Source organism: Anser anser (assembly GCF_964211835.1).
Source record: "Anser anser genome assembly, chromosome: 1".
In the NCBI taxonomy this organism is placed as follows: Eukaryota; Metazoa; Chordata; class Aves; order Anseriformes; family Anatidae; genus Anser; species Anser anser.
This window is the reverse complement of record NC_139720.1, coordinates 3,959,891-3,986,990: the sequence shown is the minus strand read 5'-3', so window position 1 is coordinate 3,986,990 and position 27,100 is coordinate 3,959,891. Positions and strand designations below refer to the sequence as shown.

Below are 27,100 nucleotides of genomic sequence, written 5' to 3'. Positions count from 1 at the left end.
ACAACTGGCAAAGTGCAAACCTACAGCTGGAGACAAGGCTGGAGCACAGCCCAGGGGAGGAAAGGATACTTCCATTGACATTAATCATATCTAGGTAAACCAAGTAGCATCCACCTGTCCAAGGAAGCCTAAATGGCAAAGAAGCATTTCTGCTCATGGGAAACCAGAGATCCAGCAGCTCCCAAAGGAGCCAGTAAGCAAATTTTTATGCTGCTCCCCCAGCCAAGATCTCAGCTAGCGGCAAGAAACCTCCAAGTTGAGCTGCTATTCTTCTCAAAGCAGACCTCAATAGACTCTGTAAAGCTGCATGTGGCTGAAGACACCAAGTCTGACTGCTCTCTGATGGGATTTAAACACTTAACCACACCCATCACTTCCAAAAAGAGGGACTTTGGGGGTCACCGAAGCAGCCTAAATACACATCCCTCCTTGATATCAAGTTAAACATTAACAGCCATGCAGAGAGAGCAGAAGGGAGCTGGGGACAGGCCACCACAACTTTTATTTTCACTACCTCCAGGCAGCCCTGGAAAGGCTCCTTTATCATCCCAGGACAAATATGTCATAAAGAGATTAAAAAACTCCTAACCCTCAACTGAGTCTGGCAAGATGTCAGATGTCTTCTGATAAGAACCCAGTTGGGCACAGGTGGAAAACCCTACACGAGGGAAAACAAAACAAGCTGCTTCCATGCTTACCATAACATTGGTGGCAACAACCGTGGGATCGTTGCAGACAGACTCAATGAAGAACACCTGCAAGGCAAAGCAAAGCTCAGCTGAAGACCAGCAATTACGTTTAGGACATTCAACCAGCTCTTGTTCAACCTAGCCTCCTTCCCAGCTTCACTCCCTCCACCCCAATGCCATCTTTTCTCCAGGACCAGGAAGGGTTCACACACCGTTGATCAATCCAGCAGTGAAATCCCTTACAGTGGAGCATCCTCAGGACAACACAATAATATATTCTTTATGTCTACTTTTTCACTATTGTGGACTATGAAACATAGGCAGCAGCCTGATGGTACCAACCTTGAACCCATTTTCTTTGGCAAAGTTTAGGATCATCCCTCTTCTCTCCCGTGTGGTATTGGTGGCATCAAAAACCTTTAAAGAAAAATGTTGGTTATCAACACGGATGTCTGGTTTCTCATCGAACCCTTCCTCAACTTAAAACCAGGGGAAGTAGTGGAGATTTCAGAAAAGCCACACACTTTTCTCTCTCATGGAGGGCATTTTGTAACATCCTTTCTCATTTCCCAGCTGCCTAATTTCAGGGAACTTTTAGGAAAAAATAGGGACAAGCAACAGACTCAGTAAAATAGCCTGAGAGATGGAGGAAAGACCCCAGAGCATTTACTGATGAAGTGCTGGGGTTTGGGAGCAAGAAATATTTTATAGGATGTATGAGAGAGAAGTTAAGAAAGAAAAAAGCTTTCTCAGCCTACATAAGAGTCACAGCTTCCTCATCACATTTTAAATGCGAAACACACCAGCTGACAGTGGGGAGGATGCAGATTGCCCAGAGGATCTCAAAGTAGGGGTTAGCAAACAAAGGAAGCACAACCACAGAGCAGGACGGGACTGTTCATCCCCAACTCTGATTTTGGCAAGCCTGCAAAGTCCTGATTTCCCCATTTCTGTGGGAGATCAGGGCCAATGATGCAGCATGGGGATGTCAGCACCAGACAAGCCCTGGGGTGAGCAAGCGGCCCCTTTTCCCACAGGTGATTTGCCCTGAGCTGCACTGGGTGAGCTGCACCTTTGGGACCAGGACTATTGCCAGCTACCACAGAGGGCATCTCTTACCGCGATCTGTCCAGCCTCCTCTGTCAGGTACTGCTTGACATCCCTCAGGGCAGCCAGGGCACACTGCCTGCAAGAGAGATGAGAGCCCTGTGGTCCTGATGTCCTCACAATAAGTGGCACACAGACCCCCACAAAGGTGGTGAGTGACCCCAAACCTGGCCCCATTGTCCCCCTCACAGGGGGATCTGAGGCTCAACCTACTGAAAGACTGAGCACCAAGATGCTCTGCAGTGCAGATAAAGAAGTAAAGGCCAAACATTGCTGCAGACCTCATGGTGAGCCTGAAGGTGACCTCAGAGTACCCATGATGGAGGCTGCTTTGTGGACCCCAAACCACCAAACCTCAACAGCTCTAAATTTTCAGCTCTTGCCACCTCTAAATCACCTAAAGATGATCCTCGCACGTGCAGGAAGATCTCTAGCTCCAGCCCAGCCCTTCTGGCACCCCACAACAAGCAGGGTAACCCGGATGCTAACCGTTAGCTCCGGCACCCTGTTTGGGATACAGGTCCCACACTTACCTCCGGACTTTCATGGCCTCCTCGTTGTCGGGGCGGAAGAAGTCATAGGAGCTGTAATGCTTCACTGCCTCGCGGCGATACTCGCCCACGTTGAAAACTGCACGGGAAAGGCAAAGACTGTCAAAACCAGGAGCGTGCACCAGCACAGCTCAGCTGCGCAGCACCCATGGATAACTATCTATGGACCAAGGAAAAGCATCCTTACAGCAAAAGGCTCAGGGACATCCCTTGGTGTCCAAGGTGGAGAGCCTGGGGTGCAGCAGAAGGGGCAGGAGGATGTCAATATTGAGCCCGTGATATTTTTGTGAGATGCCCCTCTACCTCCCATGGGAGGGAGCTCCTGGAACACCTCCTGAGGACCTGAACCTGGTGCCTTCCCTAGGCAGCCAGCGAAACTCCTCACCTTTTGTTGGGACGCCGATCCAGTTGAGGTAGCGAGTCAGCTTCTTGGAGATGTAGGTCTTCCCGCGGGCCGGGAGGCCAACCATCACTATCACAGTGGGGGAATTGGCGAGCTGAGGCCCACAGGCTATGAGGAGGAAGAGGAGAAAGCAAAACATCAGCAGCCGTTAATCCACCAGCGCATCTCGTTATCAACCCTGCACAGCTCTTGCTTTTGAGCCAGCCTCCTCCAGGTCCTTTGGAGGCTAGAGAAAACCCAAAGCCTCTGCTCCCCATGCACCATCATTTCTCCTCTGCATCCCCCTCTCCCGAGGGTGGACAACCTAGACCCCGAGCAAGGGAACCCACCAACTTATTTCCATGATGAGATCTGCTGAATACATGCCAGAGCAGGGACAGATGGCTCCGTGAGTCAGCAAGACAAGCGCCCCAGCTCAGCCACCCTGACCCAAATTCAACCCTGACAGCCAGAGGAGAACATCCTGATGGCTGCAAAGCAAGCAAGGAAACTGCAGCTGCCCCAGGCTCCTCCGTGACTCAGTTTCCCCATTTCCAAAAAAAAAATCAATGCAAACACAAGCCCTCATCCCTGTGGTTTGGACAATTCTATGAAAACCTAAAGAATGGCCACAAGCAACCTGGGCATGTGCCAGGGCGTGGGAGACGGCACCATCCGAGGGAAGAAATGCAGCCTTCAGTCAGCTTTTCCACCACCAGCTCAGCACCTCCTGCCCGTCCATCTGCACTCACAGTGTCTCAGACAGTAAGCACCAGTTCGGAATAAAAAAAAAAAGAAATCAAAGACTGCTTTCAGAGGCGGCCGCTGCACTGAAACACCAGGTCTGTGCTCAGATCTCCACCCACCAGGAGCAACTTTTCAAAAAACTTTGGCGAGCTTTTAAGCTGATACACATGCAAATTTTTTTTTTTTCCTCCTCCTGAAGGAAAGCAGGACCCTAACATTAGCCAGCTGCAGAACCATCAGCATTTAAAAGAAGATGCACAGGAGTGACTTATCCCTTTCTCCCAGGAACCTAAGCTGGTTACATTTTGTCCTCAAGAGGGTCCTGCGTCAAACAGCTGGAAATAAATCCAGAGCGATGACTTGGCCAGCTAAAGGAAACTCCTCTGATTCAACGGAATTGCATGACAAAATGCAGACAGATCAGCTGCCCAGGTGAGTCGCTTCTCCCCAGAAAACCCTTCAGAAAGTAAACTCCAGAGCACTGGTTTAACTGGGAGGAAATTGCGCACCGGCAGCATCCCTCTGCCCTGCCTCCCCACATCACCTCCACGCTGACGTTCACGTGGCGCTACACATCCCAAAGGCCAAGGCACCGAGCCAAGTGCTTTACTGGCAGGAAAGGAAGATCTTAAGGATGCCTAATGGAATTTGGATTAGCCACCCGCCTCTCATCCCACCCAGCCTCACGTGCAGGGAGCCCTCCTGGCAAAGGCAGCGAGGAGCGAGCCCCTCCGGGGGATTTCTCATCTCCCCTTCAAGCCGCCGGAGCCTGGAGATCTCATGGGAAAGGAATGCAGGGAGTGAATGGCTGATGGCAGCGCCGTAAAATGTGGTTTAATTATGGGCTGGCCGAGAGCGCGCCCGCCCCAGCTCCCCTGCCCGCCGCGGGGCAGGTGGGACCAGCGGTGGCAGCACGATTCGGGGATACGAGAGGCTGCTGGGGGGATTTTTTCTCAGGGGTGGGCAAACAGACTGAGAGGTATGAAGAGAAAGCATGTGAAGCACGTGGGATCAAGAAAAAAAAATCCATCAGCTAAAGAAACCGAATTAAGGCCACAAGTTACAGTGCCAGAACAGCAAAGAGCCACTCATCATCTGCCTGGGTGTCTTGCCAAAGCAGACTCAGCAGACAAGAGATGATAAAACTCTCCAAAAGGGATTTCTTTCTTCTTAAATATTCCGCATTCCTCAGGACGGAGCTGCCCTTACACTCGCTCCCTTTGTGTGACCTGGCTTCCCGGTGCTGCGTTTCAAAAGCCCACGGCAGCTCCCACCAGCAGGCACTGATTTTGCACGCCGGGGTACCCAGGGGGGCAGCGAGGTGTACCAGAGGAAAACATTTCTCCCCTCTGACCATTTAGAACAGACTGCAACAGTCCCATGTGCCCAACAAACTCTGGGGCTTTTTTTTTTCCCCACAAAAAATAAATAAATTAAAGAGGGAAGGGGAAAAAAATAATTGTACCTGAATAGACAACTCCTCCTTTCTCTATCTGCCAGCAGACAAAGGATCTCAAAGATCAGAGCCAAGAGGATTTGGGGCCATTAAAATAATAGTACTTGACACAGGGACAATGCTGGGTACTGTTTCGTGCCCCCTCGGCTCCAGACAGATAAAAATCGAGCTTCCAGAGCTCACGCTGAGTGCACATAGGCAGCAAAAACACCTGTATTTGAGGAATTTCTCCCAGTTCAGTTTGCTGTCGAAGGAACGATCCAGGTCCCCCCTACAGCATGGAAAAATTATGCTTAATATGGACCCAGGGAGCACTTCCCAAAACGCCAGGTCAGCACTGGGCACGGCGTGTGCACCTTCTCACCAGGAGCCCGAGGCCAAACCCAGCCAAATCACAAAAGCCCGCCCCGAGCTCCAGGAAACTTTGCAGCAGGGATGAAACCGAGCCCCGTGTTTTGCTCCGGGCGCTTCACAAAGACCTAATTCATCATTTCTTTTCACCACCCTGGAAAGCTATCGGGGATTTCAATGCATATTCATCACTCATTATCGACATCTACCCAGGTAAGTCAAGGTCAGGGATGACTTGTGAAAGGCTCGAGCTGTATATTTAGAAGCAGCTCATCTCGTGCCTTACAGCAGCTGAGAGCCAGCGTGGGTGCGCTCCCGTGCTTCGCTGGAGGGGGTGGAAGGAGAAAAATAAAAATGGAAATTCGCATCTATAAAAGGTTAAATAAAATAGCTGCCTCCCTACTCCAGGCATTTTTACTGTCTCCATGTAGGCAGCATTCCCACACGCTCCCCCCCTTGCCGAAAACCCACGCCGCATCTTCCGTGTGAGCCCTGGGCTCCCCTTTTCCACCTTTTTCCCCCCATTGCATTTTGCAGACAGCTGCATCTCCTGTCCATACATTGCGTGCAGGCTGCAGGGAGCCTACGCAACCCCTGGGACGTCCATCCCACGTTTCACATGCCCACGGCCGCTGCCTCCTCTCCTCCAGCATCCCCCAGCCCGGCCCCCTCCCTGCACCGCCTCGACTTTCCCAGCCCCTACGTGAGAGACGTGCAGCTCGGCAGAAATTGAATGGATCGCCGTCAAAGGGCCAGATGAAGGCATCACTTGGAGCTGCGACCAGGAGGAGGAGGAGGAGGACAATCGGGCTAATTATTTCCTGCACCGAGCGGCCCGATGGTGATGCTGCCCTGGGGATGGTGCCGGCCTCGAGGGAGGCCGGGGCTCGCCATTGTGCCTCCACGCCGGCCTCCCGGCCCCACGCCTTTGTGCCCGAGCTCTTTGTTGCTGCCGAGGAATTAGTATCGCCCATGGGAAGCCACGGGTTTCAAAACCAAAAAACGCCCAGCCGGGCTCTTCCCATAGATCGCAGCGAATGATGCCGAGCGCGGCTCGTTCCCACCCCGAGAAACAACAATCATATTACTATGATTATATTCATATGTTAAAATATGTTAGCTTTCTCCTCTGTAAGAGGGAGCTCTCCCCTGTCAGAAACCACGTGAATAAATTAGTGGGGAAAAAAAAAAACAGCGAGGCACCACGTGCTCGGGGGATTTCTTTCAAAGGTGTCAGTCCTTGAGAAAAATAAAGAAACCCAAAGAGCTCAGACCCAGCTGCAAAGCATTACACCGGTCCCACCCCAGCCCAGCCATTTCTGCCCCACGGCCAGCCAGATGTTCAGCCTGTTGCTGCCGAAAGCCATTTCCTCGGTGCCTTCCCCTGCACATGTGCCCAGACACAAGGCTCAGCATCCCTCGTGGCACGCCGGGACCCACGGCCGTGGGGCAGCAGCCGTGATTCATCGGGGAAATTAACGGCATCATTCATCCAGAACGTTTTTTTTTTTTTTTCCTTAAAAGTGGGTAAACTTTCTGGCCAAGAGAAACACGAGCAACTTTTTAAAAAAAAAAAAAGCAGCGGGAGGACTGATTCACCCACTGCCATCCCTCTCCGGGCTGCAAAACGCCGCCTCCATCCTCGCTCTCCGCAGCCTCTGCGGGTTCCTGCGATGCTTATTTGGGAGCTGGGGTGGTTTGGGGGCTCCGTGGGGTGGCACAGCTGCCGGGTCAGTTAGAAGAGCCGGCTCCCAAATCAGCCGTGATTCACGCCGCGTTGGATAGTAGCGCCGGGGCGACCCGAGCATCGGCTCGTATTTATTTTTTTAAGCGTGGGGTTTGGTTTTGAACACCCCCACGCTTTCTTTTCCTGCAGGACGCTGAGCAGGCAATTCGTTTGCCCTCCCCTCCACCTGCCTCCTATCTCCCCCAGGCACAAGGGCTGGCGAGGTGCAGACAGCCGGTGGTTATTTGGGTTTATTAAATCCCCGATCTTATCCCCCCCCCCCAATAAAAGCCCAATCAAGCCAAACATCAGGGCAAGGTGCTGAATGCCCTGTAAAATCCCAGCTGAGCTAGCCTAGGAGCAACCTGCCCTATTCCCTGTTAATCCTATTAAGTATTATGGGGTGGAAAGCGAGGGGGAGGGAATGTCAGGACATGCGTGGGGCCAGATCCAGGCAGGCTGCACCTTCCTGGGCTGGAAGCATGCACAGAGATGCTACGGGGGGGGGGAGGAGGGCACACTCAGGCTGCACGGATAATATGGAAAAATAGAGTGAGGGGGTCCACCTTGGTGGGGGTCTACCCTCGGAGAGAGCATCGCAAGGGGGTGCACGGGAGGATGGAAGGGGGGGGACCGCATCCCACCCCCGCCGCCCTCCTACCGGGGGGATGCTGGACCTCCCCCCCCCCCCCAAGGTGTTCCCCCCCCCTTATCACGTCGTTCCTACTACTCACAGCGGCGGGGCAGCGCCGGCCGGTTGTCATTGGGGAGCCAAATCTTCTGGATGCGGCTTTGCGTCAGCTCCATGGGCATTTTTAAAGCCAAGGTCTTTTGGCGCTCCGCGTCCACCTTGGGGCGTTCGCAAAACGGGGGTGGGAAAAAAAATAAAAAATGGGGGGAGCGAAAAAATATAAAAAGAGACGATAAAATAAGGCTTGCCGCTCGGTGAAGGTTTAGAGGGGGAAGGAGGGACGGGGCACAAAGCGGGGAGGTGGGCGAGTCCCGCCGCTAATTTTAATTCAAAAAAAAAAAGTGCAAAAAAAAAAAAATTCGGCTTTTTTTCCTCCTCTTTCTCCTTTCTAAAAATAAAAAGAAAGCTGAAAGCGAGGGCTGGGAAAAAAAGAAGCAGCCGCACTGCTGCTGCTGCTGCCGCCGTTCCCACGCTCCGCTCGCACTGGACCCGCCGCTGCCGCCGGCTCCTATTTGGGGCCGGGGGGGGGGGGGGGGGGCCGCGGGTCCCCGCCCTCCGGGGCGGGCCCGGGGGGGGGCGGGAGCCGGGGAGGGGGCGCGGCGCGGCGCTGCCGCCTGCTGCCGGCCCCCCCGCACTGCAGCGGGACAAAGGCTTTGTTTGGAGGATGGGGGGGATTTGGGGGGGGGGGGGTTAAATGGGGGGGTTGTGGGGGTGGAAGGGGAGAAGGAGGGGTGTGGGAGGTGATGGGGAGAGGGCGGGGAGGGGAAAGGGGGTATTGGAGATGGGGTGTTGGAAGGAGAAATGTGGAGGTGAAAGGAAAGGATGGGAGGAGAAAAGAACAAAGGAGAAAATAGATGAAGAAAGGAGAAAAAAAAGAAAAAAGGGGGAAAGAAGAAAAAGGAGAAAAGAAGAGAGAAAAGAAAGGAGAAAGGGAGAAAAGAAAGGAGAAAGGAAAGGAGAAAGGAAGAGGGAAAAGAAAAAAGAGAAAGGAGAAGAGAGAAAAGAAAGGAGGGAGAAAGAAGAGAAAAAAAGCAAAGGAAAAAGAAGAGAGAAGAAAGAAAGAAGAAGAGAAGAGAGAAGAAAGAAGGGAGAAAAGAGAAAAGAAAAAGGAGGAAAAAAAGAAAAATGAGAAAAATAGAAGAGAGAAAAATGAGAGAATAAAAGAAAAAAGAAAGAAAAAAGAAAAAATGAGAAAAGAACAGAGGAAAAAAAAGGAAACAAAAGAATAAAAGAGAAAAAAAAGAAAATAGAAAATAATAATAAAAAAAAAATAATTCTAAAGCCAAAGCAATTCTACAACCAAACTCATTCTAAAACCACAATTATATTTAAAAAAAAAGAAATCCTTTCTAAACCCAAGGGCTCCCCCGAGCAGCCTCCCCCCCCCCCCCCCCCCTCCCCTCTTTCCGCGCCCCCTGCCCCTCCCCGGCCCGCGGCGGGTGGGAGGCGGAGGCCGGGGGCTGCGGAGGCTCCGCACGTCGCTCACGTCGCACAGGCAGGGCTGGGGCCCGGCCTCCTTCACCCCCCCACCTCCGCCCGGGGGGTGCCCGGGCTCCGCTCCGCCTCCGCCCCGCTCCGCGGCCGCGCAAAAAGGCTGGGGCGGAGGCTCCGGGGGAGGCTCGCAGCCTCCCCCCACCTCTCGGCCTCCGCCCGGGCTCGGGGATGGAGGAGCGGAGGCTGCGGAGCCTCCCCTGCGCTGCCTCCGCTAGGCGCAATTAACGCATAGAGGTATATTTTATTAGGGTGCGTATTGGGCGATTTTATCCCAAACGTAGCCACGCTTCGGGATTTTTAACCCATTAGCCGGATTCCCGCAGGTGACCTCGCTACCCTCGATTCGACGGTGAAAAGCGCTACTTCCAACCCAAACGTGGCAAGGGCAATAAATAAAGGTGTGGGGAAAATCCAGCTTTCTCCTCCAAAAAAAAAATAAAAACTAAAATTAAAACCACGATTTTGGGATGGTCATACCCCGAGCAATGCCCAGGCAGCAGCGGGATGCTGGGTGGCTGGTGGGGAAAGTTCAATATTTTATAGCTGGGAAGTGCTCCGCTGAGTTTATTCTAGCTTGATTTGCTAAATAAAGCAAATTTTGCACGGAAATTAAAACACTGGCAAGTTAGCATCTCGGCTACATACTGAATAGCCTCCAGTATTATTTTAGGGCATCTTCCCCTAGAAAAACAGGCATGTGTTTTTATGACAAAGAATATCTTTTTGGCTGTCTCCTTACATGGTGCCAAGATGGATGGAGTAAAAAAAAAAAAAAAAAGTGCACAATCCCTCAGTCTGCTACGCTGGAAAAATATATTCATAGACCAAAAAAAAATGGTACTGTGTGGGAGCTGAAAAAGGATGCAGAGATTTGGGATGTGGGAAGGAAGAGGGTGAGAGCATCAACTGGCGAGGAGGGGGTGAATCAGCGAGACAGAGATGTGCCCCCCAAGACAATGCACAAAATACATCCTCAGGAGAGGGCAGAAGATTATTTTTGATAGATTTTGGCAATTTTTCCCCATTTCTCCAAAAATCCATTTCAGCATCAGGTTTTATGCCACCCTGGAAGGAGGCAGGTTGATCGGATGCTGTTGCCACTGTTGCTAAATCAATCTTTTCCCACGAAGGGCCAGAAGAATTTGGTGCCCAGATAAAACGTGACTCAGAAGAGGGAAGAAAATTCACGTGCTGATGTGGGACGAGGATTTGTGGCATTTCCCTTCCTCCTGCAGCTCCGTGCTCCTCTCCATGGCTTTCCCAGAAGCTTCAGCCGCTTCCAAAATCACCGCCCTGAGAGCATCGAAAAGAGCAGGAAAGCGAACCTCTGCCTGAATTAAAATCACAGTCGCTTCAAATTAGATCCACCTAGTAACTCTTGGCTAAAAACGCCTAAATAACTGGAGTGGAAAGCTAGACCATACTTAAACTCCTAAATAAGTGGCCTGGTTTTCAAAGGCACAAACACCCAGCTGCTCCAAGTGAGGTCAGCTGGAAGGAGCATCATTACTATTTATAAGGCACTCTTGGTTGTGAGGGTGGTGGCAGCACAAGGTGCATCGGGAGGTAAAGAAATGTAAAGCCAGAGCTTGAAATCTGCAGATCAAATCACTTCGAGTGGGAATCCAGTGGGAATGGGCGAAAAATCCCAAATCTGTGAGAGCAGAACCCATCTCTTACAGGGTTTGTAGCCTGGGGACTTCTCTGAAATACCAAAATCCAAACACCTCCTTTCCCTTATTTTGTGTCTCTGCTTTTGAAACACCAAAATGACCTAGCAGCCCATCCCAAATGGTGGAAAAAGGCTCTGTATGGGGCCTAAAATCCAAACCCTGGGCTCAAATCCCCATCCCCTGGGGAAGAACCTGCCTGGGTACCAACCCAGGGGATGGCAGCCAGCCCCGGCACCGTTCCCACGCCATCAAAATGCAGGGAACGGCAGCCCCAACTCTGACTAAGCCGTGATTCATCACCTTTTTTTCTTTCTTTTTCCTTTTTTCTCCTTTAAAGGAAGCTTGTAAGGAAAGCACTAGTCCCATTCATGCCTACGTTCAGAGCAGCATTGGGCCATCGTGGCGTCAAAGAGGAGAGGGTGCAGCTTACGGGGAACCCGAGTGCCTCTTCACACGGATAAATTTGGAGGTGGTGGCTCAGGGCTGGGCTTGCATCACCGCGAAGATACAGCTATAGGTGAGCTCGGTTAACGGCAGGGCAGCAATTTCCAGCACAGCCTCAGTTTACCAGGCTGCAACATGGGCACAATCCTCCCTTCGGAGGCAGGTTGCAAAATTTAAGCCAGCAGCTGCCCAACATCTTGCTAGCGCGCTGAAGGCACCGTTTTGCAACTGAGCGAATTACTCATCTGGGAGAGAGGAGGGGTATTTATAAACAAATTTGAAAAAAAAACTCTTCTCGCTTCCGAAAAAGAATCAGGGGGACCATGGGGAAGCCAAGAAAGCTGCCTGCAGCACTCTGGGGGAGGCAGGGGCTTTCAGGAGGGTCAGGGAGTAACCAAGTGGTTGCGTCCTCCTCTTGACTGCTGGACAGGGAACTGCTGTCGCTGCTGGGGGGGCTTTTGGGGGGAACCCTGGAAGAGTTTGCAAAGCTGCTGGGCCTTTTGCTCATGGCGATTGTGCTTGCACGTTTAAAGCGTTCTGCTTGTGGTGGTAATGGGTTCCCCGTCCTGAATACGGCAGGGAGAGCCCAGTTCAGTCTCCAATCCCCCCTTCACCTCTGCAACTGGGAGGGCTGAGCCCACAGGCAGGATCGGGGCAGAGCAGGGAACATCTTGTGCCCCAAGCCTTCCTCCCTTCACCCAAACACCCAAGAAATCGACCCGTTCCCCCAGCTGGGGACAGGCTGTCCCCTTTGTACGCTATTGCACTCTGCAACTGGACCTGACGTGCTAACGAAACAGCTTGCTTCCCCAGCCGTAAGCAACTCGGCTTGGGGCGAGCAGCCGAGCACCAAAATACCCCACAGAGCAGGCACTCGGGGCCACCCAGCATCTGCCAGTCGGTGCAGGCAGCACCTTTCTTAAAATAGCTGCAAGCAGAGAAGGGGAAAAAAATCAATTGGGTTTGAGGAAGGAGGGCTGATAGCAAAAAGGGGAAATCCCCGGGGAGGAACGAGGCATTGCTCAACCCCACTCCATCGGCCCCAGTCAAACGCCATGCCGGGAGCTGAGCTCGCCTTTTCTTGGCAGCCAAGAGGCAGGAAAAGCCACGAGGGATCTGCACAAACGCACGTGGAGGCTTTCAGCAACAAGTGCCAAAATCAGCTCGCGTGCACGTGAGCCGGCTTGCAGCAATGGTGCTAGCCAGGCAGGAAAAAAAAAAAAAAAAAAAGCAACACTTCACATCACTTTCTACCAGCAAAATGAGGCTCCCTTTAGTTTTCTCTAAATGCCTTCTTGGCCGTATTCACCCCTCGGACCTGGTCGCTCTTGCTCGGCCCCTCTGCTCTGAGCACCTGCGTGCTGTCGCTGTCGCACTCGGTGCTACACAGAAACTATTTGGGGGGCAGTAAATTTTTCCTGAAGTCAACCCTCTTTCCTGCTATGCCGTCAGCCTTGCTAAAAGCAATTTTTTTTTCCTTTCTTTTCATTCGGGAACCCTTCAAGCAGAAGGATGGGGGTTCAAGCCTAGTTAGCACCTGATTTACTGCAAGGAGCTTTGCAAAGGGAGGACGGCAGTGCTGTGGTTTAGATATTTGCACCGGTGCTGATACGAGGCAAGAGACACCCAAAAAGTGGGTGAATACTGTGCTGTTAGGAAAGGAAATGCAGCCTGAGAGGACAAAGGTGCAGGTGATGAGAAGGCAGCATGGGCAAAAGCGATTGTGGCTTAAAGGAGGTGCTTTTGGTTATAACTGAGGGAGTTAAAGGCAAACAGTAAAGGAAACGGGAGAGGTACAAATGAATTGCCTGCCCATGATGAATATGCGGAAGACAGAAGGATGAGAGCCTGGATTTAAAGTGCATTCCCCAAGCTAGGAGCAGAATCCCCAAGGGTCCTTCTGTCATCTGTGCTGAGATCTCGGAGAGGGCTGGCAGGTCCCTGGGAAGTCCCAGTAAGGCCCAAGGGCTTAGGTGGGTGTCCAGGAGCCGCGAGCGATGACCCCAAAGGAGCCTCCCAGCTCGATGTTCCTATTTAAAATCCCACGGAAGGGGTTTCATCTCTGATTCATGGACCAGTCTTGCCTAAACCAGAAAATCTGATGCAGCTGCACCTCTTCTTCCAAGTTACCCCAATACACTGTCCCACAGAAAGCACCAGGATGAGGTCCCCGTGGCCTGTCCGCGAGGTGCATCTCGTGGGACACTAGCCGAGGAGATAAAATTTACGGTCTGAAAATCCCCTGTAATTTTCAAGGAAGAAAAATAAGTTGGAAATAACATTCTGAACCTGCATTGTTCATTGGAGCAGGAACATTTCTCAACACCGGCTGAAAGCCTGCTCAGAAACGGGTCCAAGCAGCTTGAGCAACGTCCTGTGCAAGTTCCCGACCTCACAAGGCAAGTGCAAAACACATCTCCCCCCCCCGTAAGCTGCTAAATCAGACAACTGGCTCCCTAGGCTGCAGAGACAAACATGGGGCTTTAAAATTGTTAGAGGGTAATTACACGGCCAAGAGCCGGGGATATTCCGGTCTCAGGAATCTGATACTGTTTTCCCTTGAAATGAAATCCGGCTGAAGAATTTCAGGCTTGGTCCCAACAGAGAGGGTCAAAGGGTGCGGAGCTGTGAGGGAGCCAAAAATCCGGATTTTGACGCTGCCACTGTCTCCATGACACCAATATTCACCTTCTTGTGCCTCCTCCTGATGGGTCCTTTCAGTTATATCAAACAAACACTTCACAGCTTGCCCTGTGCTTTTATATCGGGTGTGAAATCCCCCGCTGGAGCCCGGGGATTGAATCAGGGTGTGATGCCACGAGATGCTAAACTCGACCGGAGGTTACCCAGCTCCTGAGCGAGATGCCACAACCACAAGGCACTGACCCAGCCCAAAATCCTGCTGGGTGGAAAGAAAAGGGTGCTTATAGGGCTCCTGTGTTCCAGGTGGGGCTGTGCCAGCTCAGATTGCCCCTGCCCTGCTGCTGGCACAACCGGTAAGGTGCCACGGTGCTTTGTCCAGATACATCAGCAGAAATAGGGCCACCTGCTCATGCCTGATCCAGACCTAATCTGTGCTGCAAAACGATGCAGCAGGTCCAAGATTTGCCCTACTCTGAGCACAGATTGCTACAGGGGTCATTTAAATGGCCTTTTTTGGGGTGGCTTGTAGGAGGTCAGGCTAATTAGGAGCTTAATTCCCCAGCCCCGTGGTGCACGTGGGATGCAGCCCTCCATCGGAAACACCCTAGGGACCAGCCTATTTAAGGTGGAAGATGGTCACCCTCCGGAAATCACAGCCTCTCATTATCCCCAGGACTCTGGCTGTTGAATTATTGCCCAACGCCTTATTTGCACCTGCCTTTCATTAAGGGCCAGGATCGTTATCTCATCATCCCAGCTTATTAAATCAAACAATGGCAAAGGCTGAGGCCTCTCATTTGGGGACTGACTCACCTTGTGATGTAACAGGGACAACCTCAGCAGTGCCATGGTGACCGGCAGGCTCCCCAGGAGCACTGATGTCACCGAGCCAGCTGCCGGGGATGCATGGGAATCTCCTCTAAGAAGCCAAGAAGCACCAACACGAAGCTCTTGGCCACGGCACTGTGAAAGTTTCAGGTTAGCCTGAGGGTGGCTGGGGTTAGGGAGGAAGCAAACCTTGTGGTTTGTGCTCGTAGGCAGCAAAATGCGGCAGATTAATCACAGCCTGGGAAAAAGGATGTTTTTTTATCTCTGCTATCATCCCCTGCTAATATCAGTGCAGGTCCTGGTATGGGTTTTTTCTATCGGGGTGATAAAACACCATCCTACAGGGCAGCATCCTGGGAGGATCTGCTGTTGGGAGCATCCACAAGAAGGCTGTGGGTAGTATTTGGGAAGGATTTGTGTCACTTTAGGTGTCTGCAAGGAGCTGCTCGCTTCTGACCATCTGCAGAGAGAAATGGGCACTCCTGGAGTGATTCACCTGCCCTGCCACGGACACTGAAACCAGGTTAAGTTGATCCTGGAGGTATCCGTGGCCTGTGAGCATGGGGGGAGAGCTCAGTGCATGGTCTACAGGCAAGCCATCCGATGCAAATCCTGGTGGGCTCCAGAATGAGGTGATCCAAAGCACAGTTCCTTGCTCCTCAAGACTCAAGCCTTGCTCCTCGAGACACGAACCCACACTGGGAGTTAGGATGAAGCTTTGATGAGGAGCTACATTTCGAAACTGCGTACGTGCTGAGTATCTTTCCACGCCCTTGTGAGCACGTCTGCTGTATCGACAACCTGCTCGTCCCTGCTTCCTTGCAGGGCTGGGACCATGCAGGCAATGGCAGGTGATGGTTGCCCAACAGCATCCCACACCTCGATCCCAGCTGAGAAGAACCATGGTTGGGACTAGCACCACTCCTCGGTTCCCTGTTCCCTCCCCAAGGGCTCACCTCTCCATCCAGTTGACGGAAACCACAAGCCACCCAGAAGTGAGGTCTAAGTGTCCCAGGCTGTTGTCACATGCTTTTAAACCTGAGACCTGCAGGGACTTTTAGGATGTTTGTGAAAAACAACCAAGCGTGTATGGTCAATAGGTTGAAATTCAACGTAGTTGTGGACCCTCCTATTCTGAAAGATGTCCAAGGACCAGCCAACTGAAAATCCATCATGAGATGGCAAGGATTTCTGAGTTCTCTGAACCAGGAATGAAAATGATCAAGAGATGAAAGATATCTTGATGAAAGATGAGGATCTGCTCTTGATGGACATCTCAAGGAGGTCTGTCTTCAGCTGTGGGAGCCAGGCTGAGTTTCCATATCTCTTGCTGGAGCTCTGCACAGCCCCAGGTAACCTTTCAGATCTCCTAATGACTTAACCAATTTCTGGAGCTGAGTCTGATGGAAGCAGACTGCGCAGTTTGCTGGAATGCAGAGGTTAAATAACCAGATTTTCTTATCAGGCTTTTCTCAAATTTTCTTCTGCATGTAGAGAAAATATTTCAATTTATCTAATTCCTACCAGAAATTTTCAATTTATGTATTTTGTTTAATCATTTCCATGCCATGAGACCTAGGTGGAAAAAAGAAAAGTCTAAGATGGTCCAAAAATATTTACAGAATTTCGTTTCTTTTTTCACTGATATTTTCCAATCAGACATGAAAAATATTAACGGGAAATTTCTCTGAGATATTAGGTCAAACTGAAATATGGGGAGCTTGCTGCCAACATATTTTCTCAAATGTATTTGCATTTTCCAAGCCACAATGACAAGCAGTTAACAGCTTCTTGGAGTGGGGGGGGGTAAAAAAAAAAAAAAGAAAAGAAAAGGAAAGAAGAAAACTCGGCTGAACATTTAGATTTCTGCCCTGGACTTTAGCAGATAGCAGCCAACTGGCATTTGGGGACATGGTAGTTTGGTAGGGAACAGGAGGGCAGCCACCATGCTTTGTAACATTGAGAATGACCCAGTTTTCTCCCCAGCCAGCTGCTTCCACTTGAGCTAAGAACCAGAGCCATGAGATCTGGGACGCACAGATGGACGCACACGTTTCCCATCCCATTGACCATGAGCTGTCCCCACCGAGTGTGATGGAGAAGGGGGAAAACCACTCGTACTGCACCTGCTTCGGTATTTCTGGCACCACCGCTCACTGGGGAATCAGAGCGCACACTCCTTGCCCTAAGGGGGCTGCAATTTCCCCTTCCTACTCCTCAAACCCCAAACAAACAGCTGCGGGGGGACGTGGGTTCATCCCACGTGTTCCTCTGCACCGTGTCCTCGTGTTCAGCGCCGTGCTGGGGGGCTCAGCACGTCCCTGCTTGCAACGCCCTGGTGCTGACGTCCTGGCAGTGACGGCGAGGTCGGGGTGAGGGTTTCGCATTTCCCTGCCCGGCTGTTTACCCCGGGCTCAGGCTGCATCCAAACAACTGCTACAGCACGTCCTGAGTCACCACGGGCTCTGGCAGCCGGGCGGGTTCGCCTGCCAGCTTCCCAGTACAGAAAGCGAGCAGGGCTCAGGATGAAGGCACAACCTGCCTTTGCTTTGTGCCATGCATTTATTGCCTGGGTTTGGGTGGTTTGGGGCACCTGAGTGATGGGCGCATCGTTCCTGCTGCTGGGCAAAGCATCGTGATGATGTGGTTGGAGAGGCTCTGAGGTCGGGCAGGCTCTGGGGTTTGAGAGGCTCTGGGGTCGCCCAACCCATGTGTTGAGCCAACGGGAGCCCCAGTCTGCACCCTTGTGTGTGCTGGCACTCACGGAGGTGTGCATGGAGCCCAGAGCATCTCCCAAACTTGCCAGCTCTGTAAGAGCAAGGTCTTCCTGCAGCCCCAGCTGCCGGGCATCCCACCAGTGTGGGCTTGGGGTGAAGGCAAGGGTCGCATTAGCTGCACTCCCCCTCATTTTCAGCCCATGCTGTGAGCAGGGATGTGCTGTGGGTCCCCTCCCCATCTCGCCTTAAACTGATGCTCCTTCCAGAGGTGGCCAGCCCCAAAAACCCACCCCACACAGCCCACCAAGCCTGGACAAGCACGGCTCCCTCGGGCTGCGGGACACGTGCGGGATCACACGCGATCGCCTCCATCCCTGCTGCCTTCTGATGCTACTTTAAAATCTGGTCATTTTGCATTCAGACAGAGTCAAGTCATCGATGAAACGGGGTGACTAAGCCCTGGCACACATCAGCCACATCCCTCACTGCTTTGTCTCGTCTCGTTCGTAGCCGGGCCGTTAGCCACCGCGGCGACAGTGCCAACTCAACCCCGCGGCTGCAAGCACAGCCCGGTAGCACAGCCAGAGCCCAAACCAGAAAAGGTGCCAATAGATTCTCCAAAATTTGGCTCTCAGGCTGTAAATTCGTCTCTAGAAAAGCCCTCTTTCCACCCACGTGTCCTCCACCAAGTTACGCAAATCGCTGCCATTGCAACAACAATTTGTTGGGCATTCTTTGATGGTTTGTTAAATTGCTCTCGGATTCACGGTGTTTGACGTGGGTTAGTTTCTGAGCAGCTCAGCTGCACCCAAAAATTAAAAAAAATAAAAAATAAAAAAGATAAAAGAGGGGAAGAGAGATTGAGGAAGAGGAAACCCAGCAGCAACCAGAGGCAATTTCACGTTTAAGAGGACCAAAGGGTTTGCAGACCGTGCTCCCACATGCACGTGTTGTTCCCAGCTCCTGAGGTGGAAACCCACTGCCTGCCTTTGGCAAAGAAACCTTGGAGAAACAAGCAAACATATCACTGCTGACAGGTGCCTCTTCTGCCTTGACTCATCCCACTCAGGGCACGGTTCAAAACACAGCAATTTTGGTAGCAAAGCTGTCTCAGATTCCCTCGTCGCACCCTGGAGCCCTGTCCTCAGCTGTCAGCTGGACCTGGGTCTCCAGCTGGGAAATGGACCCAGACTGGAGAAAATATAACAGCTTTTTTAAATTTATTTTTTATTATTTTTTGCAAAGGTAGTGTTGTTTCGCAGTGTGGGTCCGTCCCCGGAGCAGTGGTGTTGGCACAAAACCGGGCAGCATCCCGTGGTGCTGGGGTGAAGGAGCTTCCTTGGGCGGCAAAAGCCCAAACCCCAGCCCCTGCCACATCCCGCTGCTCCTGTTACAAATCCCTCATTAATCAGAGGGCTTTCTAAGAAAATCATTGAGCAGGATTAAAACCAAGTCAAAAACTCCCATCTCTGCCCTGGGCATGCTACAGTCTCCTATTGGCATCAAGGCTGGATGTTTGCCCAGGTCACACCCTGGGTTGAAAGGACCAGTTTCCTCCAAAATTATATCCCTGGCTACGATAAATTTATTCTCCACTCATGCAAAGTAAACTGGCAGTGCCCATCTGTATTTTTAGGGGCAGAATAACTTGGTTTCCTTGCATCCCAACACAGAAATCAGCTCTGTGGTGGGCATTTAGTCCCTGCCTTGAAGCCCACGAGCAAGGCACCAGAAGTGCAGGAGCAGCCAGAGCACCCCAGGGACTGAAATTTTTGCACGGGCAGGGGGGCTCCGTCCCCCTTGGGGGCTTGAAAGTAGATGTGAGTGCAGGAGGCAGGATGCCCGATTTTACCCTGGAACCACTCGCAATAAATCCTAGCGAGTTTAACAAATTCTGCTGTTTACCAAGCCGAGCTGTTCCCGAGCTTTCCTAGAAATCTCCTCGGTGGAGGAGACCCAGGCACCAGCTCCTGCTGCTCGTGTCCCTGCTGGTGACTGGGGAAGTGGATGCAGCCAGGACATCCTCCTCGCGCACGCGTGAGCAGGGCGTGCACAGCCCGTGCACGCTCCGCGGGCTTGCATGTGCTCGGAAGCCCCACGGCCCCACCATCCGCCGCGTGCCTGCCAGAAAAGAAGCCGTAAACAAGTTTACCCTGCTGCCCTGCGAAAGGGCTCTCCCCGGGTCAGCTCGGGCAAGCGAGCTGCCAAGAGGAGTGCTCGGGGAGGGAAATAAATCATCTCGTCTGGAAGGGGTTTTGTGTTGCAGCTGGTTTAACTCCAGCCCTGCCGTGTCCCTGCCCAAAAACCTGCTGCCGGTCCTACCAGGCGAGCCAAAACCAGGGCTGAGGCTGCTCGGGAACACGGCAGCACCTCCTTTTTTTTTCTAGTAAATTTAATATTTCGTGTTCCCCAGCCCCAAAGCAGCGCCATTTCTACCTGGGTTGTTTCACAGGGAGATATTTGTACACCCCAGCCTCTGCAGCCTGAGCTCACATAATCTGTTCCCAGAACAAACACAGCTTTCCCCACTTTCCAACCCAAATCTCTCTGGGTAGGGTTTTAACACCTACACGGGCTGATGTTCAAGCCATGTATCACACTACCCTAAGGTGCGGAGCAGCGATGCACACCGGGATGTCCCTGCCCTGGGACAGGGGACACATGCTGCGTGCTCCGGCAGGGACAGGTTTGATGCAGAGTGCGCTGGAGCTGCAGATAAGGGGTTTGGATCCCTGCCACGCTGCTGCCGGAAAGGAACCAGCAGCAAGACTGCAAGCACCCTGCAGAATTGTGTGCGTGGCCCCAAATCACCGGGGATGCACCGGGCTCCAGTGGGGATGGCACCCGGAGGGATGCTCTGCCCAGGATGGGATGCAGCCAGACACGTAGAGGACAGCGTGATCACAAATCCTGGGGCAGAGCCACCAGAAGGTGCCCCGGGGTTGTCTCACCAAAGCTCCCCATGAAGCCCCAGGGCACGGGGAGGTTGGGGACAGCCCGTTTCGGTACAGTAGCAGTGTCATGGCCACACACAGCCGGGTACAGTGCGTCAGACTTGTCGTCCCATGGCATCAAATCACTGCTTTTGCTAGAAATAGCATGGGCTCGTTGCAGCCCTGTGCCTCTCTGCTCGGGTCCTGAAGGTCTCCAAAAAGCCACAGCCACCAGCACAGCGCTGCATCCTCCCCTGCCTCAGTTTCCCCTGCCACAAGTGATAAATCTCAGATGGGGATTAAAGGACTCAGATGGGGATTAAACCCTTAGATGAGGAATAAAGGACTGGGGAGAGGGGCGAAGAAACTCAGCAGCCAAATACGAACCAACAGCATGATGCCCCTGGGGTAAAAACTAACTAAATAAAAATCCCTGATCACCTTTTTTTTTTCAGCCTTTCAGCTGTGAAAATGTGTCTATGTTTCACGAACTGCTGGGTGCCCTGTGGAGACTGAAGGCAGCACCCGTGTGCGTGCGTGCACGCACGCGGCAGGCGAAGCGCGATCACGCCTTGCCGGCTGCTGGTTTTGAAATCCTCCCACGTCCCTCGGCGAAGAGCCCGCGGTCATCTGATTTTAGGCGAACACCTCCGGAGCTCGCCTTCACCAGGCGGGATGGCTCCTGCCACACGCAAGAATGCAGGGATGAAGCTCCTGTCATCGCAGCAGGGAGGAGATGGGGAGGGAGGCAGGGTTGTTTTATGGCAAGACGAATTTCTCTGTAGTTGAGGGTGTGTTGGGAAGGGGTGACGCACGCCTAGGTGGGCTTTTTTGACATGAGGTGGCCACTGGGCACGGTGTTCAGCTGGTGGCACGCGTAAAAAGCAGTTGGGTTGTGCCACTGCCTGTTCGTCATGTAAATATGGGATGGGAGAGTCCTCCATCGGTGCAAGAGGGAGGCTGGAGACCAAGAGGAGGGTTTCTTTGAGGGTTCCTCCAGCAACCCGAGCTGCCTGCTGGGTGTCTGGCCCTGGGAAGGCAGGTTGGAGGCACGTCTGCCTGCTCCCAGCTTAGGGAATGCTATCAGGAATCGCATCTTTACGTGGTTTCAATTCCCAGACTCAGGAAGTCTGAGAGGCTCTGATAACCCGCTTAACCCACCGTCTGGTTTCCGTGGGTCCCCAAAATCCCCACTGGACATCACAGCCCCCCTGAAACAGCCCTAAGCCTCCTGCCCCCATTTAAAGCTGGGCGGTGGGTCCAGCTCCAGCACAACCCCTGGACACGGTGACTCCTTAAACCCATTGAAAGCTCTTAATGAATGCTATGAAAGCTAAAGAAAGTGTAAGGTCACAAAGACAGTGGAGAGGTCATACTCGTCAAGTGCTTTCCTGGGGTTGAGGAGAGCAGGGACGTGCTCGGACGGATGGGATGTGGGCACGGATACCTGTGAGTTTGGGTCATTTGCTCGTGTTTTTGCTCCAGAAGCCAGCCAGGCAAAAGGAGCTCATATTAAACCAAGAGCCACAAGGAAATCACCCCGGTAAGAAGCACATTCCGGGGGGAAAGCGGGACACGAGGGAGTTTCCAGTCTTCCAGGAAAGGTGATGGCTGAAAACAAGGCGATGGTTTAATGAAAGCACGAGCCGGTGAGTCAGGGAAGCCGGAGACAGCTCCGCTGCACATTTCCTGCCTGCCCTTTGAGCAGATGGCTGTGAGCAGACGCCCACACGGGCACGGACACCAGGACGGACTCAAGGGGGGGCCGGGACACTCAGACCCCCCCAGAAGCTCCCGCCTGCTTCTCCTGAGCCGCGTCACCCGGAGGAGCAATTCACCCGTGCTCGTAAATCCCCCTTCGAGCCGAAATGCCGAGGAGTGCCGGGAAAGCAGAGAGGAGAGGAGCGAGAGCTGACGTGAGCAGCAAACCCAGCAGTGCACGGGTTTGCAAGCCAGAAAGCAGCAGAAAGGGGAGAGAAAATACCCGCTTAAGGACCAGGAACCTGCAGAAAGGCACATCTCCGCCCTGAGCTGGAATCGCCCTGGAAAAGTCTGCAGCAGGGTGTGTTACCACCTGAACACACACACACGGGTTGTGATTTAAGGGAAGAGCCCAATAAAGGGACGCGGAGCAAAAATAGCACCAGGATGTGGCACTGGCCTGCCCCTTCCCTTCGTACTCGTGTGCCAAAAGCACCTCTGTTCCCCCTAACCATTCAAAGAGCTTCCGTGACCTCAACGAGCAGAAATAGGGCCAGAAGACATCCGTGTGCCCCCGGAGGGGACACTGCAAACCAGGGCTCCGGCACCGGTTTGGAGGTGCTGTGGGACATCCAGCACGCCTGTAGCGGGGTCAGTAGGTGCAGCAGAGCAGGTCTCTGCCCTACAAGTGGCTCCAGGGCTGAATTTGGGGTTTTTGTCACAGTCTCCAAGATCTCCAGACAGCTCAGCTGATGGGGTGTGGATCGGTCCAGGTTGGTGTGATGTAGGGAGGAAGGACCTGGGTCAGGGCTGGTTTTTCAAGCCTGCTGTTCTCCCCTCTATGGTGGGTGCTCATCTTCTCTAGCCCTTTGGTTGGATCCATCTCAGCTGCGTGCTGCCAGCGTGAAGCAAGCATCTGGCTCTCCTTGTGGGCACTGGATTTGGAGGGGTCCCCTTAGGGCTGTAGACCCCATCCACCATCACCACCCCTCCTCTGATCCTGCTCGCCCATTGCCTCCTGGGGGGACATGGATGTCTGGCTCATGATGAAGACCTTGCTCCAGAGGGTTAAGCAAGGCGAGACCTATCTGGCCCCATGTGATACGTGCAAGGACGCCCTCCAGACCGCTCTCAGCCCGGGGAAGAGATGTTTAATCCAACTCATGTGTGCAGCAATCATGGGGCACCACCTCCCTTCCTGCTACCAGCCCAGCTGATAAGGACAGAGCTCAGGTTTCAGCCACAGACCCCTTAGGAGCCCCCAGACCCACCCCCCCTTGTGCGTTTTCCAGCATCCCTCCTTCCTCTCCTGCCCCCACGAGCCGTGGCTGCTCCTCCAGATGCTGCACAGGACCCCACCGCCGCGTGGTGACAAACCACGGCCACTCCGTGCGCGACACAGGGCACGCTCCCCAGGGGATTTCCCCAAAACACACCCAGCAGCCCTGTCTGGAGACGGGGCGTCCTCCAGCCCGGGTCAGCAGGTCCACCACACCTATGGCTCTTCTAATCTCCACCTGGCTATCAGCTCTTCCTGCTCACCCTGCAGAGACAGCGTGCTCAGCACCACCAGCTCTCTCTCCACGGCCCCCAGTCCAGCAGTAACGTGCCCTGATGACCAGCAACCCCAGCAGGTCTCCTTGTCCAACGGCTAAAAGCCAGCCCCAGCCTTTAGATACCGCCAGACCCTTACTCGTGATATCAACCATTATTTATTTCAGCTGGGAAACGCCTCGCATCCATCCTGCCCCTTCTACCTGCCCAGTTGCTGTGGCCATGCCCATGGGAGCCCGTTGCCACCAGCATCCCGTGCTCGACCTTTGCTCGCTGCCTTTCAGCCTCATCTCCTGCTCCTTCCCAGCCTGCAGCACCGCGAGAAACTCATTTGTCCTTTGACAGGTGACAAACGCCCTGTTCTCTGCCAAGATCCTGTCTGCTTATCACCTGCACATGCTCCCACTCTTCCCCACATCGGTAATTAAACTGTGTTTTTTGGGCCAGGGGCAGGGCGTTTTAGCTGGGAGCTCCCATGGCTGGGGTTTGCCCGCACCCAAGAAGGGGACTTTCTCCAGCACGTTCCAGCTGATGCTGTAAGAAATCAGTTCCTGCCCGTCCCTTCTAATTGTCCTCGAGCATCCCTGCCAGAAACACTTTCCCTATTATCTGAAGCTGCCAAAAGAGCCTTGAGGTTGGCTGAACGGCGGCTGCTGCGGGCAGGAACCGCAGACCCTGGGGCGATGCCACTGCCTGCAGTGCCTGCAGTGCAAGGAGGCAGAGCAGAGCCACGACACCCAGAATTCAGCACAGATTTGTCAGGGAGACCCAGGAAAGCGGCGCCAAAGCTGCAAGCAGCGAGAAGGCAGCAGAGCTAGGGGGGAGTTTACATTTTAGGCCCGCAGGATACTCCGTTTCTGCACGCAGAGGGGTGCAAGGATGGCTCAGGGCCTCCCCAGGGAAAGTCCTGAAGGCTCCGTGTGCCTCGGGCTACCTGGGATTTGCAGAGCAGCAGCCTCCAGGCACAGCCTCCTCTTTGCAGATGCTCGGAGCAAGCCCTGTGGTGAGGTGCTGCCCCAAAAAGGCTCCCAAAGGAATTGCTCGGCCTCCTGGCCAAGCTGGCTGGAGTCCCCGTTTCCCCCTGCGAGGAGCAGGCTCTCATCCAAACTCCCACAGACCTATTGTGGTCTCAGAGCACTGTCCAGCCTCCATCTGCAAGAAGAAAGGGTCCTTGGGAGGGTCATCGGCATGAGCTCGGCTTGGCTCAAGGATATGGACCAACCCCATCCACACGAGCCTCCGAGCTGCGCTGGACCTACCCAAGGTCCTCTTGGAGGAGCTGCAAGCTGCTGGCAGCTGCTCTGGCGTTTCAAGGTTGACCTCTAGAGGAGGTTTGTAGAGGAGCGATGGGTGGGACAGCGGCCACGAGGTAGGTGCAGGACCCAATTGCTCACAGCAGGGTGGCAAGGACTTGCAGTGCCCCAAGAACCTAGTGGTGACAGCGAGCGCAGCATGGTATGGTGCCACGATAAATTGGTCTTCGCCAATTCAGGCGTGCAGGGAAGGTCCACGAGGAAATAAAGCCTCATTCCTGCAGCCCCACCACGTGTCCCCAAGGGCTGGAGACCTGTGTGGGGTTTCTGTTATTGGGAACAAGGCTGAGGACACGGCAGGGCCAGGTGAGCAGCCCTTCAACACGGGAGGCTCCCCCTCTCTCTCTGTGCTTTTAAAGCCTGACATGCTCTGCTTTCCTCCTACTGCCCACCGCCCACTCCCTCCTTCCTCTCTAAACGAAACCATTTATCACCTAAAATTAAATCGGGACCTGAAACCTGCTGTGCTGTCAGGATGCGAGGGTGTGAACCACATCATTTTTCACTGAGCCTTAAAAGACGACATAAATCTCCGCGCCGGAGACCAGGGGCACAGCGAACACAGCTGCGGGCAAACCACCGCACACCCAAACCATCCTCCCCACAAGAGGGAGAAGGGAGAAAAACCCAACCCAGACGCCTCTTCCAAAGCCCCATTTCTTCCCCTGATGCCCTTGCATGCCCCACCAACCTCAGGGTTTAGGATCCCCGCGGTGGTACCCTCTGCCCCAGCACGGCACCAGCTGCACACCAGCTTGGAGACATCTGCTCCAGCAAAGTGTCTGGGTGAGAGGCTGAGCAGCACCTTCTCCCCATGTCCTTGCATGTCTCGACCTCCCCCTGCCCTTGTGCCTCCTGGAGAAGACTTCTCTCCCCTGAGTTTCTCCTCCCTGTATTGCTCCTGGGACAAGGAGCCACCCTGAGCATCCCCACCTCGATCCCCCGATGGGACACGCCGTGATGAGGAAGGGGAGGTGATGTGAAGGCCTCCATTTCACAGCAGCCCCAAGGAGGATGGGAAGCTCGTCCACCCACCCGAGGGGCAGCAAACGTGGCCACCAGGGCTTTGGGGACCCAAGGTTGGGTCCTCCTTGCCCCACGCTGCCAAGCTGGGGAATGGCAAGACTGCTGCTTGCTGGGATGGGGTTTCATGGAAAAAAAAAGAGGTGATGTGGGCATTGGGGAGCAGAACGGTGTGATAGGGGGCTGCCTGGGTGGGATGACCCTCCTGAAAGCCTTTCTTCTCCCAGTTTCCCACCAGCACAGCTCACTGGGCTGAGCATCTCCCAAGGACCCACACAATGCGTTCAAGTTGCCGTTCTCAGCCTGCATCCCCCAAAACACAGCACGGAAACCTTCCTGCTTCCCTCTCCTCCCTTCCACCACCGGGAGCTGACTTATTCCCCTGTAGCAATGAGAAAGAAAAACCCCACAACCAAGGGGACGCAGCCTGCCTTTCTCCCACCCCATCGCAGCATCCTTGTGCCCCACCACAACACGAAAACCGGAGATGCAACAAAACCCGGCGCCCCCATTTCTCACCGCTGCAAGGAGGCCCCGGGGACACCCCAGTGCCCTCCCTGCTCCCCACCCCGGGCCGGGGGGTGCACCCTAGGGTGCCGCCACCCCTCGCCCCCCCGCCACCCAGCCCTACCTTTGCGGAACGGCATGGGCGGGAGGAGGCAGGGCAGCGCTGGGGCGCGCTGTCCGGCTCCGTTTCTTGTTTTATTGCCCTCCTTCCTCCGGTTTCTCCTTCTTCAGAAGGAAACGGACATATTTGGGCAGAAAGCGGCGTCATTTGGGGGCAGGCGCTGCGGAAAGGAGGAAGTTCGTGGGGTTTTGCAGCTTTAACCCTTGGCACCCCGGAGACTGCAGGGCAGGGAGGGAAGCTTCTCTTCTCTTCTCTTCTCTTCTCTTCTCTTCTCTTCTCTTCTCTTCTCTTCTCTTCTCTTCTCTTCTCTTCTCTTCTCTTCTCTTCTCTTCTCTTCTCTTCTCTTCTCTTCTCTTCTCTTCTCTTCTCTTCTCTTCTCTTCTCTTCTCTTCTCTTCCCTTCCCTTCCCTTCCCTTCCCTTCCCTTCCCTTCCCTTCCCTTCCCTTCCC

General features: G+C 53.5%; 1 protein-coding gene and 1 long non-coding RNA gene across 9 annotated transcripts in view; one reads left to right on the top strand and one right to left on the bottom strand.

The window, feature by feature from the left end:
• Nucleotides 1-26,808, bottom strand: part of PFKFB3 (6-phosphofructo-2-kinase/fructose-2,6-biphosphatase 3) — a 39,985-nt gene extending 13,177 nt beyond the window's left edge. For 3 of the 6 annotated variants that reach the window (XM_083815501.1, XM_083815498.1, XM_083815499.1), the window contains exons 1-7: nucleotides 26,655-26,808; nucleotides 7,744-7,858; nucleotides 2,733-2,858; nucleotides 2,330-2,426; nucleotides 1,809-1,875; nucleotides 1,032-1,106; nucleotides 699-755 (exon numbers count right to left, since the gene is read on the bottom strand). In XM_083815501.1, coding sequence (XP_083671627.1) covers nucleotides 699-755; nucleotides 1,032-1,106; nucleotides 1,809-1,875; nucleotides 2,330-2,426; nucleotides 2,733-2,858; nucleotides 7,744-7,858; nucleotides 26,655-26,798 — 681 coding nt within the window. In that variant the 5' untranslated portion in view covers nucleotides 26,799-26,808. The remainder of the gene's footprint in view (nucleotides 1-698; nucleotides 756-1,031; nucleotides 1,107-1,808; nucleotides 1,876-2,329; nucleotides 2,427-2,732; nucleotides 2,859-7,743; nucleotides 7,859-26,654) is intronic. The other 3 variants (XM_083815500.1, XM_083815502.1, XM_083815503.1) reach the window with 2 other exon arrangements.
• Nucleotides 9,275-19,486, top strand: LOC310888643. Of its 3 annotated transcripts, none has more exons than XR_014575989.1 (3): nucleotides 9,275-9,428; nucleotides 10,325-14,932; nucleotides 15,211-19,486. It is a non-coding gene; the product is annotated as an uncharacterized lncRNA (long non-coding RNA). The 3 variants fall into 3 exon arrangements; XR_014575990.1 differs by having other exon boundaries at nucleotides 9,275-9,592; XR_014575991.1 differs by having other exon boundaries at nucleotides 9,275-14,932.
• Nucleotides 26,809-27,100: the final 292 nt, after the last annotated feature.